General features: G+C 39.9%; 1 protein-coding gene across 1 annotated transcript in view; it reads left to right on the forward strand.

Annotated features, from left to right (window-relative positions):
- The first annotated feature begins 3,834 nt into the window (after positions 1–3,834).
- Positions 3,835–18,724, forward strand: part of Efhc2 (EF-hand domain containing 2) — a 189,749-nt gene continuing 174,859 nt past the window's right edge. Inside the window, exon 1 of the mRNA XM_085837785.1 lies at positions 3,835–3,974. Coding sequence (XP_085693911.1) covers positions 3,933–3,974 — 42 coding nt within the window. The 5' untranslated portion in view covers positions 3,835–3,932. The remainder of the gene's footprint in view (positions 3,975–18,724) is intronic.

Here is an 18,724-nt window from a genome sequence, read left to right on the forward strand (position 1 = left end):
TGAGAGAAACCAAATTGAACCAGTTGGCTTAGAGAGGAGTTTGAGCTGGAACAGCATAATTGAACCAGCTAGTCAAGAGTTCAGAAGGAACTAGAAAGGATGAGCTTATTCAGAAGTAAGTCTTAGAGGCTGAAAATATTCTATGCCTTGATTAGATTCTCAAGAGGCTAGAACCTTTCAGGAATAGGCCTAGGGTAGCAGATGGAGGCAGTAAGCCTACTAAAGGACAATTATATCTGAGGAAATCAACGTTACTTTTACACAACTTCTTGTGTGGCCTTTATTTGACAAATAAGTAAATGAGCATTCACTTCTTTGTCAGTGCTTGTTCACCTCTAAGGCTTTAGATGCAGAAAGGGTAACACCAGAGCTGGGGACATGGGTCATTAGATAAAGTCTTTGCTACACAAGCTTAAGGACTAGAGTTTGGATCCCAATATCCACATAAAAAGCTGGGTAGAACTTGTGAAACCTGTATTCATAATCCTATAACCATAAAGGAAGTAGAGATTGGATCCCCAGGGCAAGGTGACTAGTTATACTAGCCCCAACAGTGAGATTTTGCTTTATTGAAGAACTCTGGCTCAGAATATTAAGTGAAGAATGATCCAGGAAGACACCAAACATCATCCTCACATTTCTGCATACATGTGCACATGCATCCATACATATATGTGAACATGTATACATATAACCACACACATACATGTGCTAAGGGGGAAACAAGAGCAAGCATTCTACTGTACTGATTCAAAGTAGACATATCAGTGGAAACTCCTGACTTGTGACATATTTCTTTCTGTGTACATCAATATCTGTTTTTCTTTCTATTGACAAAAACTTGGTATAGTGCATCCTATCTTAAGTGAACATCATCAGTTATGGTAAGATTACAATGTCATGTGTTTGATTCTTTGCTGAACTAAGGAAATATATCCTTCCTTTTATGGCATACCTCAAAAGAAATGGTAGTTATCATAAACTGGAAGACTTTTTCCTCCAGTATCTGACTGATTGTCTTGAAAGATGTCAAGGTCAGGGGAAAAAAAAGATGTCAAGGTCAGGGGAAAAAAAAGCAAAAAACTATAAGAGCTACCCCAGATTAAAGGAGACTAACAATCCATGAGAACTAAGAGACAAACACAATGTTAGAATGGACTCTGGACAAAAGGGCATTGTTTGGAGAGCTGACATGATTTACATTTTAGGTGAGATAATGATGTCTTCAGGTTTACTGTAAGAAAGTTCAAATATAGAGAAAATGATAAAAAACCAATGTACTAAGAGACAAAAGAGTTGAATCTTGATGAAGTGTAAATGGGAATTAGTTGTACTATATTCTAATAGTGGTCTTGTGATTTCTAGGCAAACATTTTACACTGAACCATATCCTACACTGAACCACATCCATAGCCTGTTTTGTTTGTTTGTTTTTGTTAACATTTTTATTTTGAGATAAGGTCTCTCTATATAGCCTAGGCTGGCCTTAAACTCACTAGAACTAGTGATCCCCTTGCCCCAGCCTCCCAAATATCACCGTTCTGTTGCTATAGCTCTCATAGTGTCTTAGTTAGGGTTTCCATCACTGCAAAGAGACACCATGACAAAGGCAAGTCTTATAAAGGACAACATTTAATTTGGGCTGGTTTACAGGTTCAGACATTCAGTCCATTATCTGAATGTCTGATAAGGCAGATGCATGGCAGCATCCAGACAGTCATGGTGCAGGAGAAGGAACTGAGAGTTTGACATCTTCATCTGAAGGCCTCTAGCAGAAGACTGATTTCCAGGCAGCTAGGATGAAAGTCTCTCAAAACCCAGCCCCATGGTGACATACCTACTCCAACAAGGCCAAACCCACTCCAATAAGGCCATACCTCCTAATAGTACCACTCCCTGGGCTAAGCATATTCAAACCATCACACCTAATATTTTTAAATTAGTTCACTTTAGAAAGTAACAAAGAAAAGGATTTTCAAACTCATTTAGGAGAACCTGGGCTTGGTGACATACATCTATAATCCCAACACTGAGAAGGTAGGGGCAGGAGGAATAACAGTTTCCTAGTTTGAGCTCAACTTGAGCTGTGTGGTGAGACTGTCTCAAAACAGCCCCAAAGCAAACAAAAGAAGAGGTTTATGTCACTCACTGCATTAGTGTTAATAATTAGTGAAATAAATGAAAACAGTAATTGTCAACAATAGATGACAGCAGATTTGTGTTCTAATCACAGCATGCACATTAGATGGATGAACTGTTATTCACATGTGTCATCATGTAAAGATCTCAAAAATAAAAACCATAGGTTAAAAGAGGAGGCAGGAGGGGCTTGAGTTATTCTGATTGGAGGGCATGCCTATACCAGAAGGAGTCTGTGGGAGGCAAATCAAAATATACACTCTATAAACACAGAAAATAAAGTTGAAGATTGTTGAAGAACAATCTCTGTCTTTGAAGAGTTTTCAGGCATTTAACAGAAATCCAAGTAAATATATGATTACCATGTAGGAGGAGGAAGGTACAAGCAGAGTGTATTATGTTTAATGAAGATGGAGGAGGGGTACAGACAGAGCTGAGGGAACATTCATTTCCCAGCAATGGCAAAACTTTCTGTACCTCCTTTTCACACTAAACCAAATCCGAACAAGAAAGGGTTACCTTGATGAAGCATGGGAAGACAGGTGTGTTTCTGGAACACAGAGTGATTTGCAAATTCCCAGAAGATCCTGGTGGAAACAGCTAGAGGTTTCTTGAAGCTGGAAAAGAGGAGAGGAGGGTCAAAGCAGTACACTACAGATGAAAAGTGTTCCTTTGGCTCTAGGCCTGGCTAAGGAGTTTGATGGCCTGCAGGGGAAGGGAAGGCAGCTTTTCTTAAAGCAGAGAGTAACAATTGCAGTTGGAATTTGACAAAGGGAGGCTCTATACGCATGATCAGTTGTCCTTACCTCCACTTCTAAGGAATAGAGTAAAGCAAGCTGTAATTAGACGTAGGGGTCTCAACAGAAATAGCAGAGGGAGTGATAAATATACTAAGGTGTCCAGCAAGCAGGACTGTGGGGCAGTTAACTGTAGGTTTTCATTTTCGGCATCTGGGTGCCTGGTGGAGCAGTCTTGATTTTTTTGGTTTTGTTTTTTGACATATTTCACAGTAACCCTTAGTTTGGCTTGGAACGCAGGCCTCCTGGGTGCCAGGATTATAGGCACGAGGCATCCTGTTTTATGCTGCTTGACCCTGCTCCTGGCCACTGCTGATTGGACTTTAGATTTTCCACACTTAGGTCATACAAGAAAGGATCAGAGGAAGAACTGAAGGCCATGCTTACCTTTGGAATGATTTTCCCAGTAGGGGGTGAGTGGTTTTAGATTCATCTCAAACGCTTTAATTAAAAAATAGAGGCTGGTGTAAATGCAACACAGCTCTGTAAGCTCATAAGCGTCAGATTTCTGTACCTTTCTGGGCATTTTAACTACATTTGATAACAAAATAGCAAAACAATGCTATGTCAAGATTTCGTGAGCTGAAGGTCACAGGAGGATATGAGCTCTAGAAAAAAAAAAAAGAGTGAAAGCAGAAAACAGCATAAATGAAAACCGAGCACTAGCTGTAAGCGCAGAAGACCAGTGGGGTCAGAAACAGGCAGCTTCCGCTGGTGGGCGGTCAGGGAAAGAAGATTAGCAGGGGGGCGGAGGGGGAGGGAGGGGCCCTGCAGACTCGACCCCGCCCCGTCCCCACCTCCACTCTGTCTCGCCTCACCCCCTCCCAGGCCATGGTTCCGCCCTAAGACCCCTACCCTACCCCGCCTATCTTAGCCCCTCCTCCCTCCATGACGCTATCTCCGGTCTCCAGGTAACGCAGGGGTCAAACAAGCTGCGGTTGAGGGCATTCATCTCTTTCTGGTTGGGCCCTACATCCTCATCGGACATTGACAGCCATGGCTCTACCGTTTCTGCCTGGCAACAGCTTTAACCGCAATGTGAGTAGGCAGGAAGCCTGAGGTCCTGGCCAGATCCTGGGGTTTAGAACAGGATCTGCGAGTGTTCATCTTCCTAGATCCTACCTGTGAGCTAGCTCCTGCCTTTTACTCCTGTGTGCTGAGTACACCTAAAACTTCTTGTTCCCTCTTCCTTTTTTCTCAAAGTGCATCTGAATGCTTTTCCTACATGACATCGAAGTACAGGTAGCAGGGGCATCCAAAGTAGTTGGTGACAGTGATGATAAAAAGAATCACTGAGTGTTTAATGTATGTGGGGTGCTATGCTTTAATTGCCTTGGATATTCTCAACAGCTGTTTGAATTAGATCTTTTTGTTCCCATTTACAGCTGAGGAAACTGAGGTCTTTGTGGTGGTAGTAGTTTTCTTTCAGGCAGCTGGTCTTTATAACCCATGAGTCTAATTATTATCTTTAGTACACTGTGTGCAAAAACAAATGTTGGTACTAGATAGAAGAAACTCAGAAGGAAGCATGGCAGATAGGGAAGCCTTCTATTAGCCTATAAAGTTTAGTGCCACACTAGGAAGACAGGCACTTAAACCTGGAGGACAAGATGAAAGCACAAAATCAAAACATTACAATCTCCTAGAACATCAAAGAACTCAGTATTACATAGCCACATACCTAACAGGAGGAAAACCAGTCAGGCTTTTGTTTGATAGGGGTTACTGCCTTTTGCTTGGGTTTGCTAGTGTCTTTAGGAGAAGGTAATATACACTGATGAGAAAGATTCACATGGAGCCACTCAAGAGGTTTGTAAACCTCAGCTCAAAGTTTGCAAAACACTTAGTACACTGAATTGACAGATTTTGAAGTGTCTGTATCTGAGTTGCTGCCCCTAAAGAGCCAGTATTGTTGTAGATGTCCTGTTTAAGGTTGATTTTTAACCCCTCACATAAGCTAGTCCGTTCAACTTTGAACAATTGCTTGTGCATTTTGTTTCTTGACTGCTATAAGTTAGAGGCTGTCCTCTGAAGCGAAGTGATGCTCTTTGGAAAGATTAAGTCAGCGAAATAAGAAAGGCTCCAAGAAGGAGGGCATGAAAAAAGATTCCAGAAATAAAGAAGCATGCTGTGCAAAAGTAATTTTAATAAAATATGTAAGCAGAGCCTACAGCTTTTGGCTCAGCTATGCTTCTGATTACTGATGCCCACTGCCTGCAGAAGTATCTCAGCTCTCACATGAAGTGATTAAGGGTGGGAAGGGAAAAAGACTGTTTGGATGAGATATTTTAAAATCAGCAACATAGTACTAAGTGTACTTTGCTTTTTATAAAACTTTTTTATTGGGAAGAATAACACATGTACAGAAAAAATGTGCAGTGGATGATCACAAAATGAACATCAAGAAGTAGAATACTACCACTACTCTAAAAGCAGCCCCCTTGACTATGCATGCCATTTGTAGCAGTTAAAAATAAATGTTCTGAATATTACCTGGACCTATTATTACTAAAATATTACTTGTTGTTTCAGATTCAAATTTAACTGAGTAGCTTGCATTTTATGTGGAACTCTATGACCCTTTCCACACCCCTTTAACCTGTACATCATTCTCCAACTGGAACCACTATTTTAACTTTTGTTGCTATTGTTAGATTGCGCTTCTTTGGAACTTTTTATAGGTGAAAATATCTGTATTTTTTGTTCTGTGACTTCTTTGGTTCAGCATTATATTTGTGAGATTTATCCATGTGGATAATGTTTCATTGTAAGAATATGTCATGTATATAGATCCCTATGTTTAGTTTATTCTTGATAGCTTCTTTGGGGTGTTTACAAATACTCTTGCTATGGTTCTCTTGTTCATTTCTTTCACTGTGATTGCTCAATTGTATGACACTGATACAGAAAGCGTTAGTGAGCCCTGCAAAGTCGTTATTCTCATTGCCACCAGCACTTTTTTTAATTATGTGTTTTTGTTTCTAAATGCTTATATTGTTTAGTCTTTTCAATTTTACATATTTTGGTCAGTGGCTGAACTACAATTCTTTGCAGTCTCAAAGATTTATTTTAATTTTTAAAACTTATTTGTATGTGTGTTTGCTGCATGTGTTCATGTGCTTTTGGAAGGCAGAAGAGAGCATTAGACACTCTGGAGCTGGAGTTACAAGGGAATTGTGAGTCCTTGAGGGTTCTGACTACCAAACTCCAGTCCTCTGGAGAGCAGCAAGCATTCTTAACCACTGAGCCAGCTCTCCAGTCCACCCAGCCCCACTTTTGTTGTTTTTAATATGCATTTACCTAACTTCCTAGTAATCTTGAACATTCATACCTACCTTTAATCCCTGCACTCAGGCAGAGAGACAGAGAGGCAGAGGGGCAGAGGGGCAGAGGAGGCAGAGAGGCAGAGGCAGAAGCAAAGGCAGATGCAGGTGGATCTCTGTGAGTTTGAAGCCAGTCTGGCTACATAATGAGTTTGAGGACAGCCAGGGCTACAGAGAGACCTTTCTTGGGCACACTTGACTTTCACACAAATCTACAAACTGGCCATATGGTTTATGTATGTTTAACTTGATAAGAAACTAATACCCTACCATGAGACAGGGTCTCATATATCCCAGTCTGGCCTCAGTTGGAATTCATATTTAGTCTTGAACTCATGATCCTCCTGCCTCCATTCTCTTAGTACTTAGAGAAGCCTGTGTTTGGTGGCCTGTTTTGCATTGGCAGCAGCAATGAATCTGTGTTATGCAAAGCATTTGGTGTTGTCAATATTTTGGATTTTAACCATTTTAATAGACATGTAGTATATCTCATTTTAATCTTAATTTCCCTAATGGCTGGGGTGTTGATAGATTGTTAATCATTTGTACTCTCCTTTGAAAAAATGTCCATTAGTGTCTCTTATTTGTTTTAATTTGATTGTTACCTTACTTTTGAGATGTTGTTGGTGTTATTTTGTTGTTGTTGTTTTTAATGAACAACCATTGTTGCTATGTGGGCTGCTAATATTTTCTCCCAGTTTGTAGCCCGAATTTATTGCTCTTAAAACAAAGTTAGGAAATACACATATATTTTAAAGAAAAGGATTCAACATGCATTCAAACTGATATTTCCAATGAAAGTTAAGCATCCTAGAATTTTTTAAAACTTCTTTGATTTTATATTGAGTATACTTCCATGGTCAACAATTACTTGCTATGTCTCACCATAAATACATATCCATAGAATTTCTGAACAATAACAATGACATTATTAAAATGATTTCTTTATTTATTTTTATTTTATGTGCTTTGGTGTTTTGCCTGCCTGTATGTCTAAGTGAGCGTGTAATATTCCCTAGAACTGGAGGTATAAGTAGGTGTGAGATGCCATGGGGGTGTGGGGAACTGAACTGCATCCTCTGGAAGAGCAGCTACTGCTCTTAACTGCAAAGCCATCTCTCCAGCCCCAACAGTGACATTATTGATGATTAACTATTTAAGTTTTAAAAGAGTTCTTTGTAGCTATCTCTCTTATAAAGATATCCTTCACTAGAAATGTATTTCCAAATTACTAGGGCAAATGTTGAAGCATGCATTATTTGGCAATGTTATGGCTTATACCCAGTATATCACTTCTACAAAGAAAATGCTCTCAGTCACTCATTTTCAATTTTACTTATATAATTGATGTGAGTAGAGTTTCATCACCTGCTCCATACCCAATTAGCTTCATTATTTTTATTGTGATTTTGGTTCTTATTTTTGTTGTTGTTGTTTCATTACATTTTATGTCTTTAAAGTCAAATTTACAACATGAAACCGGACTAGCTTTTAGCCATGACCTTACAGCTCTGCTCCTCCCTTCTCTCTAGAAATAACTCTAAAAGTGATTTCTCTCTCTTTCCCCACCTCTTATCTCTGTTCCTCAATTCTCTCTCTTCTTCTTTTTTTTTAATTTTTAATATTTTTATTACATATTTTCCTCAATTACATTTCCAATACTATCCCAAAAGTCCCCCATAGCGCCCCCCACTTCCCTACCCACCCATTCCCATTCTTTTGGCCCTGGCATTCCCCTATATTGGGGCATATAAAGTTTGCAAGTCCAATGGGCCTCTCTTTCCATTGATGGCCGACTAGGCCATCTTTCGATACATATGCAGCGAGAGACAAGAGCTCAGGGGTTCTGGTTAGTACATCATGTTGTTCCAACAATAGGGTTGCAGATCCCTTTAGCTCCTTGGGTACTTTCTCTAGCTTCTCCATTGGGAGCCCTGTGATACATCCAATAGCTGACTGTGAACATCCACTCCTGTGTTTGCTAGGCCCCGGCATCGTCTCACAAGAGACAGCTATATTTGGGTCCTTTCAGCAAAGTCTTGCTAGTGTATGCAATGGTGTCAGCATTTAGAAGCTGATTATGGGATGGATCCCTGGATACGGCAGTCTCTAAATGGTCCATCCTTTCATCACAGCTATGAACTTTGTCTCTGTAACTCCTTCCCTGGGTGTTTTGTTCCCAATTCTAAGAAGGTGCACAGTGTCCACACTTTGGTCTTCATTCTTCTTGAGTTTCATGCGTTTAGCAAATTGTATCTTTTATCTTGGGTATCCTAAGTTTTGGGCTAATATTCACTTATCAGTGAATACATATTGTGTGAGTTCTTTTGTGATTGTGTTACTTCACTCAAGATGATGCCCTCCAGGTCCATCCATTTGGCTAGGAATTTCATAAATTCATTCTTTTTAATAGCTGAGTAGTACTCCATTGTGTAAATGTACCATAATTTCTGTATCCATTCTTCTGTTGAGGGACATCTGGGTTCTTTCCAGCTTCTGGCTATTATAAATAGGGCTGCTATGAACATAGTGGAGCATGTGTCCTTTTTACCGGTTGGGACATCTTGTGGATATATGCCCAGGAGAGGTATTGCTGGATCCTCCGGTAGTACTATGTCCAATTTTCTGAGGAACCGCCAGACTGATTTCCAGAGTGGTTGTACAAGCTTGCAATCCCACCAACAATGTAGGAGTGTTCCTCTTTCTCCACATCCTCGCCGGCATCTGCTGTCACCTGAATTTTTGATCTTAGCCATTCTGACTGGTGTGAGGTGGAATCTCAGGGTTGTTTTGATTTGCATTTCCCTGATGATTAAGGATGTTGAACATTTTTTCAGGTGCTTCTCTGCCATTCGGTATTCCTCAGGTGAGAATTCTTTGTTCAGTTCTGAGCCCCATTTTTTAATGGGGTTATTTGACTTTCTGGAGTCCACCTTCTTGAGTTCTTTATATATATTGGATATTAGTCCCTTATCTGATTTAGGATAGGTGAAGATCCTTTCCCAATCTGTTGGTGGTTTTTTTGTCTTATTGATGGTGTCTTTAGCCTTGCAGAAGCTTTGTAGTTTCATGAGGTCCCACTTGTCAATTCTTGATCTTACAGCACAAGCCATTACTGTTCTATTGAAGAATTTTTCCCCTGTGCCCATATCTTCAAGGCTTTTCCCCACGTTCTCCTCTATAAGTTTCAGTGTCTCTGGTTTTATGTGAAGTTCCTTGATCCACTTAGACTTGACCTTAGTACAAGGAGATAGGAATGGATCGATTCGCATTCTTCTACATGTTAACAACCAATTGTGCCAGCACCATTTGTTGAAAATGCTGTCTTTCTTCCACTGGATGTTTTTAGCTCCCTTGTCGAAGATCAAGTGACCGTAGGTGTGTGGGTTCATTTCTGGGTCTTCAATTCTAATCCATTGGTCTATTTGTCTGTCACTATACCAGTACCATGCAGTTTTTATCACAATTGCTCTGTAGTAGAGCTTTAGGTCCGGCATGGTGATTCCACCAGAGGTTCTTTTATCCTTGAGAAGAGTTTTTGCTATCCTAGGTTTTTTGTTATTCCAGATGAATTTGCAGATTGCACTTTCTAATTCGTTGAAGAATTGATTTGGAATTTTGATGGGGATTGCATTGAATCTGTAGATTGCTTTTGGCAAGATAGCCATTTTTACAATGTTGATCCTGCCAATCCATGAGCATGGGAGATCTTTCCATCTTCTGAGATCTTCTATAATTTCTTTCTTCAGAGACTTGAAGTTTTTATTATACAGATCTTTCACTTACTTAGTTAGAGTCATGCCAAGATATTTTATATTTTTTGTGACTATTGAGAAGGGTGTTTCCCTAATTACTTTCTCGGCCTGTTTATTCTTTGTGTAGAGAAAGGCCATTGATTTGTTTGAGTTAATTTTATATCCAGCTACTTCACTGAAGCTGTTTATCAGGCTTAGGAGTTCTCTGGTGGAATTTTTAGGGTCACTTATATATACTATCATATCATCTGCAAAGAGTGATATTTTGACTTCATCTTTTCCAATTTGTATCCCTTTGATCTCCTTTTGTTGTCGAATTGCTCTGGCTAGGACTTCAAGTACAATGTTGAATAGGTATGGAGAAAGTGGACAGCCTTGTCTAGTCCCTGATTTTAGAGGGATTGCTTCAAGCTTCTCACCATTTACTTTGATGTTGGCTACTGGTTTGCTGTAGATTGCTTTTATCATGTTTAGGTATGGGCCTTGAATTCCTGATCTTTCCAAGACTTTTATCATGACTGGGTGTTGGATCTTGTCAAATGCTTTTTCCGCATCTAACGAGATGACCATGTGGTTTTTGTCTTTGAGTTTGTTTATATACTGGATTACGTTGATGGATTTCCGTATATTGAACCATCCCTGCATCCCTGGGATGAAACCTACTTGGTCAGGATGGATGATTGTTTTGATGTGTTCTTGGATTTGGTTAGCAAGAACTTTATTGAGGATTTTTGCATCAATATTCATAAGGGATATTGGTCTGAAGTTTTCTATCTTTGTTGGGTCTTTTTGTGGTTTAGGTATCAGAGTAATTGTGGCTTCATAGAACGAGTTGGGTAGAGTACCTTCTGTTTCTATTTTGTGGAGTAGTTTGTGAAGAACTGGGATTAGATATTCTTTGAAGGTCTGATAGAACTCTGCACTAAACCCATCTGGTCCTGGGCTTTTATTAGTTGGGAGACTATTAATGACTGCTTCTATTTCTTTGGGGGATATAGGGCTGTTTAGATCATTAACCTGATCTTGATTCAACTTTGGTACCTGGTATCTGTCTAGGAACTTCTCCATTTCATCCAGGTTCTCCAGTTTTGTTGAGTATAGCCTTTGGTAGAAGGATCTGATGATGTTTTGGATGTCTTCAGGATCTGTTGTTATGTCTCCTTTTTCATTTCTGATTTTGTTAATTAGATTGATTTCCCTGTGCCCTCTAGTGAGTCTGGCTAAGGGTTTATCTATCTTCTTGATTTTCTCAAAGAACCAGCTCCTTGATTGGTTGATTCTTTGAATAGTTTTTCTTGTTTCCACTTGGTTGATTTCGCCCCTGAGTTTGATTATTTCCTGCAGTCTACTCCTCTTGGGTGAATTTGCTTCCTTTTGTTCTAGTGCTTTTAGGTATGTTGTCAAGCTGCTAATGTGTGCTCTCTCTAGTTTCCTTTTGGAGGCACTCAGAGCTATGAGTTTTCCTCTTAGAAATGCTTTCATTGCGTCCCATAAGTTTGGGTATGTTGTGGCTTCATTTTCATTGAACTCTAAAAAGTCCTTAATTTCTTTCTTTATTCCTTCCTTGACCAAGGTATCATTGAGAAGAGTGTTGTTCAGTTTCCACGTGAAGGTTGGCTTTCTATTATTTATTTTGTTATTGAAGATCAGCCTTAGTCCATGGTGATCTGATAGGATGCATGGGACAATTTCAATATTTTTGTATCTGTTGAGGCCTGTTTTGTGACCAATTATGTGGTCAATTTTAGAGAAGGTACCATGAGGTGCTGAGAAGAAGGTATATCCTTTTGTTTTAGGATAGAATGTTCTGTAGATATCTGCCAGATCCATTTGATTCATAATTTCTCTTAGTTTCTCTGTGTCCCTGTTTAGTTTCTGTATCCATGATCTGTCCATTGGTGAAAGTGGTGTGTTGAAGTCTCCCACTATTATTGTATGAGGTGCAATGTGTGCTTTGAGATTTACTAAAGTTTCTTTAATGAATGTGGCTGCCTTTGTATTTGGAGCATAGATATTCAGGATTGATAGTTCCTCTTGGAGGATTTTACCTTTGATGAGTATGAAGTGTCCCTCCCTGTCTTTTTTAATGACTTTGGGTTGGAAGTCAATCTTATCAGATATTAGAATGGCTACTCCAGCTTGTTTTTTCATACCATTTGCTTGGAAAATTGTTTTCCAGCCTTTCATTCTGAGGTAGTGTCTATCTTTTTCTCTGAGATGAGTTTCCTGTAAGCAGCAAAATGTTGGGTCTTGTTTGTGTAGCCAGTTTGTTAGTGTATGTCTTTTTATCGGGGAGTTGAGTCCATTGATATTAAGAGATATTAAGGAAAAGTAATTGTTGTTTCCTGTTATTTTTGTTGTTAAAGTTGGCATTTTGTTCTTGTGGCTGTCTTCTTTTAGGTTTGTTGAGGGATTACCTTCTTGTTGTTTCTAGGGCGTGTTTCCTGTCCTTGTATTGGTTTTTTTCTGTTATTATCCTTTGAAGGGCTGGATTCGTGGAGAGATAATGTGTGAATTTGGTTTTGTCATGGAATACTTTCGTTTCTCCATCTATATTAATTGAGAGTTTGGCTGGGTATAGTAGCCTGGGCTGGAATTTGTGTTCTTTTAGTGTCTGTATAACATCCATCCAGGATCTTCTGGCTTTCATAGACTCTGGTGAAAAATCTGGTGTAATTCTGATAGGCTTTCCTTTATATGTTACTTGGCCTTTTTCTCTTACTGCTTTTAGTATTCTATCTTTATTTAGAGCATTTGTTGTTCTGATTATTATGTGTCGGGAGGTATTTCTTTTCTGGTCCAGTCTATTTGGAGTTCTGTAGGCTTCTTGTATGTTCATGGGCATTTCTTTCTTTAGATTTGGGAAGTTTTCTTCTATAATTTTGTTGAAGATGTTTGCTGGTCCTTTGAGTTGAAAATCTTCATTCTCATCCACTCCTATTATCCGTAGGTTTGGTCTTCTCATTGTGTCCTGTATTTCTTGGATGTTTTGAGTTAGGATCTTTTTGCATTGTACATTTTCCTTGATTGTTGTGCCGATGTTCTCTATGGAATCTTCTGCACCTGAGATTCTCTCTTCCATCTCTTGTATTCTGTTGCTGATGCTCGTATCTATGGTTCCAGATTTCTTTCCTAGGGTTTCTATCTCCAGTGTTGCCTCATTTTGGGTTTTCTTTATTGTGTCTACTTCCCTTTTTAGGTCTAGTATGGTTTTGTTCATTTCCATCATCTGTTTGGATGTGTTTTCCTGTTTTTCTGTAAGGACTTCTACCTGTTTGATTATGTTATCGTGTTTTTCTTTAAGGATTTGTAACTCTTTAGCAGTGTTCTCCTGCAATTCTTTAAGGGATTTTTGTGCTTCCTCTTTATTGTCTTCTACCTGTTTACCAGTGTTCCTTTGTATTTCTTTAAGTGTGTTATTAAAGTCCTTCTTGAAGTCCTCTACCATCATCATGAGATATGCTTTTAGATCCGTGTCTAGCTTTTCCGGTGTGTTGGGGTGCCCTGGACTGGGCGAAGTGGGAGTGCTGGGTTCTGATGATGGTGAGTGGTCTTGGTTTCTGTTAGTAAGATTATTACGTTTACCTTTCGCCATCTGGTAATCTCTGGGGTTAGTTGTTGTCGTTGTCACTGTTTAAATATTGGAGCAGAAGCTGTGTTCCACTCACCAGCAGTCTCAAAATCCTGTGGCAGGGGTCGTGGGTAGCTGGCAGTACCCCGGTGCTGGTCCAGCCGGAAGAGGCCTGTGGTCCTACTCAGGCCGGTTTTCTGTTTCCCTAACTAATGCAGTCTCAGGTCCCGCGCGCAATTGGATTGGAGCAGAAGCTGTGTTCCACTCTCCAGAAGTCTTAAGATCCTGTGGCGGGTGTTGTGGGTAGCTGGCGCGTGTCAGCCGACCCTGCGCCCTAGCTACCCTGGTGCTTTTCTGACCAGAAGAGGCTTGTGGCCCTATGTAGGCAGGATTTCTCCCTCCCCAACCAAAGCAGTCTCAGGTCCCGCGTGATTGGACTGGAGCAGAAGCTGTGTTCCACTCACCATCAGTCTCAAAATCCTGTGGCGGGAGTCGTGGGTAGCTGGCGGGTGTCAGCCGACCCTGCGCTCTAGCTACCTCGGTGCTGATCCGGCCGGATGAGGCCTGTGGCCCTACTCAGGCCGGTTTCTGCTTCCCTAACTAATGCAGTCTCAGGTCCCACATGCAATTGGATTGGAGCAGAAGCTGTGTTCCACTCACCAGAAGTCTTAAGATCCTGTGGCGGGTGTTGTGGGTAGCTGGCGAGTGTCAGCCGACCCTGCGCCCTTGCTACCCTGGTCCTTTTCTGACCGGAAGAGGCTTGTGGCCCTATGTAGGCCGGATTTCTCTCTCCCCAACTAGAGCAGTCTCAGGTCCCGCGTGATTGGACTGGAGCAGAAGCTGTGTTCCACTCACCTGCAGTCTCAAAATCCTGTGGCGGGGGTCGTGGGTAGCTGGCGGGTGTCAGCCGACCCTGCGCTCTAGCTGCCCTGGTGCTGATCCAGCCGGATGAGGCCTGTGGCCCTACTCAGGCCGGTTTCTGCTTCCCTAACTAATGCAGTCTCAGGTCCCGCGCGCAATTGGATTGGACCTCTCTCTTCTTCTTTTGGGGTCTGTCTGTCTCCCTCCAGTCTGTTTTTTAAACAGTTTCTTAAAAGTACTTGCCATCTTTCTCTTTGTTAAATAGATAGTAACCTACTTTTCTTATTCTCTTTAATCTTTGTAATTTCATTTTAATGGCATATCTTGAAAGTCACTTAATAGGATATAGAGCTAGGCCTCATCGCTCTTCACAGTGATAGAGTTACCCTATTGTGTGGACTTAACAATAGTTTATTCAGTCTATCCACTTACTGTTTCCAATCTTTTGCTATAAATAATGCTATAATACATTACCAAAGTTATACTTCAAAAAGAAGCTAGCACATAGTGTGGGGAAAATATTTGCAAGCTATATATATGATGAGGGATTTTGAATTGGAATATATAAAGAATCTCCATAACAACAACTACAACGATAATCTAATAAATATGGGGAAGTAGTTAGAATAAACATTCCTCCAATGATAATATAAAAATGGCAAATATGCATGTGAAAAGACACTCAATAGATTTGCTTATTAAAGGCATGAAAATCATTAAAACTACAATTAGATAACACTTTAGACCTATAAGGTGACTGCAGAAAAAAAAAGAAATAAAGGTTGGCAAACACATAGAGAAATCACTGGTAGGATTGTGAAATGTAGCTGCTAGTGCTGTAGAGAGCAGTCTGATAGCTTCTGAAATGGTTATATAAAGTTACTGTATGACACAGCACTCCTAAACATCTACCCAAGGAAAAACATGCTATGCATAAAAATGTGTATGAGAGAACTGTTTATACTTTTATAAATTTTATCATCATCATCATCATTATTGCCTAGGATTGGCCTTCAGCTATTGTACATGCTAAACAAAGCACACAGAAGCAATATCCCCACCTTTGTAGTGACTCAAAATAGAAATAACCTATGACTATCAACTGACTGGTGGAAAATGAATATGTGGTTTCTACACAAAACCAAATGGTTTTAATTTTTCTCTTGGATTTTAGATATAGGGTCTCAGTGTAGCTGAAGTTGTCTTCATTCTTAATTTGTAGGCCAGGCTGACCTCAAACTTGTCATCTTTTTGTTAGGATTAGAGGCATGTGCTATCATGCTTGGTGCTAGAATACTATTCAGCCAAAAAAGAAATGTGATACTCATATATGTTACAGCATAGCTGAACCATTAAATAACAATATGTAAAAGTCCCTGTATTATATATATATATATATATATATATATATATATATATATATATGTGTGTGTGTGTGTGTGTGTGTGTGTGTGTGTATACATATATATATGACCCTGTTTGTGTAAGATATGAGTGGCCTGATATGTAGGAGGAATGAGTACATGGGTGTTTACCTTAGGCTGTGTAGGGCAAGAGGTATAATGAGGACTTGCTGCTATTGAGATTTCCTGTGAGGATGATGAAAGTGTTCTAAAATTAGATTCTCATGATGATGCACAGCTCTTATTTTATCAAACAACACTGAATTGCTCATTTTGAGTTGGTTAATTGATGATACTTTATGATACAAAATAAAACCATTATAATGGTTTAGATAAATATCCTCCAAAGGCACATATGTTATAAAAGCTTCAAACCCAGACCATAGTGCTACCCAGAGGTGGTAGGATATTAAAGGGATCAGGCCTAGTGGACAGGAGTTAAGTCATTGGGGGCATATTACCTAAAGGGATATTGGAACCCCTGCCTCTTTTTCTTCATTTCCTTGCTTCTTGAGTGCCATAAGATGAGCAATTTGTCTCCACATGCCCCATGCCATGATATTTGGCATTCTCAGAGTCTCTAACATAATGGAGCCAACCACCCACAGACTGAAAACTCTAAAACTGTAAGCTTTTGGTTCTTATAAGTTGATTATCTCAATACTTGATCTTATAACAGAAGGCTAATAAGTAGGGTTATAAATAGTTATTCGATGGCATTGGTAACAGGACATTGCTGGAAAAACAAAACAATTGGTGTCTATCATGCCATAGCACTGAATGTATTTTTTAATTTCTAAGAGTTATTTTGTCACTATATGTGTACATGTTTTGTGTGTGTGTGTTTGTTTGTCTGTGTATACATGTGAGTGTGCATGCACATGTTGTATGAAGGTCAGAAGTCAACACTGGATATCTTCCTCAAAAACTCTCCATCTTTTTTTTTTTTAGGGTCTCTCATTGAACCTGAAGTACATTCCTTGGGCTAGAGTGACTGGCCAGCAAGGCCCAGGGATTCTCTTGTCTTTTGCCTTCCCAGCAGTGGAATTACAGGCATACACTACTGCATCCAGCTTTGTACATGGGTGCAGTAGATTTGAACTTAGGTCCTGTTACTTGGACAGGATGATTTTAATGTAAAGAATTATGTCATTTTGTTCCCAGTAGCTACTGAAAGGTTATCATTTTGGACTGAGCCACCTCTCTTTTTCTTCTTGTTATTGTTTGTTTTGAGACAGGATCTACGTGCCCCATCCAGGCTTACCTTAAGCTTAATATGTTGCCCAAGGTGGCCTGTGTGCTACTATACCTGGTTTGGGCCACCCTTTGAAGCTCCTCTCTATACTTTGAAAAATCACATAATATTCTGATGATATTCCAAAATGTTAATTTGGACTCTAGAAATGAGAGCCCCTTTGCCTACATTTTAATTTACACATCAAACATGCAACATCATATTGCATTTTGTACTATACTACAAAACCCTGCCATCTAGGATATATTGGCATAGGTATATTCATGTCTGTGCCCTTGGCCATGGATTTAATGTGGCCAGCTGATGGTGTCCCTGCAAGTATACAAGAAGGGAAGCAAACCCCTCAAAGAGATAAGAATGAAAACCCAGTGTATATTGACTTTGTCAACCTGGATCAGAATTGTGGGAGTGTAGTGGCAGGTGGTTCATTGTCAGTATATTTAAAACATGGTGCCATTTGGGAAAATGTTTCCAGGCAACAATCAGTCCAATCAGTCTGCACAATAAAGCTTAAGATGGGGCTACATAGAAACTATTTTACAAAGTACATGTGACTATGAGGGTGGGTTCTATAGCTTAAAGGCCTAGAATCTAGTGTGGATTCTGACCAAAAGCATAGACATCAGCAGGCCATAAAATTCTTGTGACATCTCCCCTAAGGATGGGTAATGGTCTAAAGAGGGAAGAGTCTTGGATAATCATTTTCAGGAATATGCATGAGGTCTGCCTGTATAACAAAGGTCACCAGGTCCTTAACAACCTCCACTCTCAGCCTTCTGGATAGAATGCAGGTATTTGCTTTTATCTCTGCCATTAGGAGATACCCCTGTAATTAACATTCCTGGTTCCCTTAGTGCTTCTCTGTGAGTGCAAGGACCTCCATGTCCCCAGTAACCAGCTGTCCCAAGTTTTTACCTCTGACTTTTGTGCAGTGATGAATTGTAACTTACAATTATAAGTCAAATAACCTCCTTTCCTCCACTAAGTTACTTCCCTGCCCCTCCCCCAAGTTGTTTTATGATAGCAACAGAAAGCAAACTAAAACATTCTTCAAATAGCCATTTTGATTTAAATCCTTGCTTGCTTTTCTTATCATTACCTTCTTTTGCTTCTTGGGAGCAAGAGTTTGGAGCTGGTATGCTGGCACCCTCAGGTTTTAGCTTCTGGTCTAGGATTCTGCTTAAATTGGGTTTGTTCACCTGTGATGAGGTGGTAGATCTCAGCTAATGTAGAAACTGTGATCAGTTGTTCTTTGGGTTGTCTCTTGGTACGTTTCTTATCCAAGGCCCATCCTGAATAATTGATTGTCCATTGACCCTCGACCTTCAGTGACCATGGTTAAGAACTAGACAGGGGCAAACAGAGCTTGAGAAGATTATGTCCAAAGAGAACATCTCATTGTTGTCTTCCACTGTTGCTAGGGAACAAAATAAACCTTATTTGGGCAGTAGTAAATAGAAAGGGAAAAGGAAAGCCATTTGCCTGTGTTGCCTAAATAAGCTACATGGCTGCTTAGTTGCTTTTGTTTTTTTGTTTTGGGGTTTTATTTTTTAGATTTTTTTAATTAGATATTTCCTTCATTTACATTTCAAATGCTATCTCTAAAGTCCCCTATGCCCT

Source organism: Mus caroli, unplaced genomic scaffold (assembly GCF_978045245.1).
Source record: "Mus caroli unplaced genomic scaffold, Mus_caroli_1 scaffold_5, whole genome shotgun sequence".
Taxonomy (NCBI): domain Eukaryota; kingdom Metazoa; phylum Chordata; class Mammalia; order Rodentia; family Muridae; genus Mus; species Mus caroli.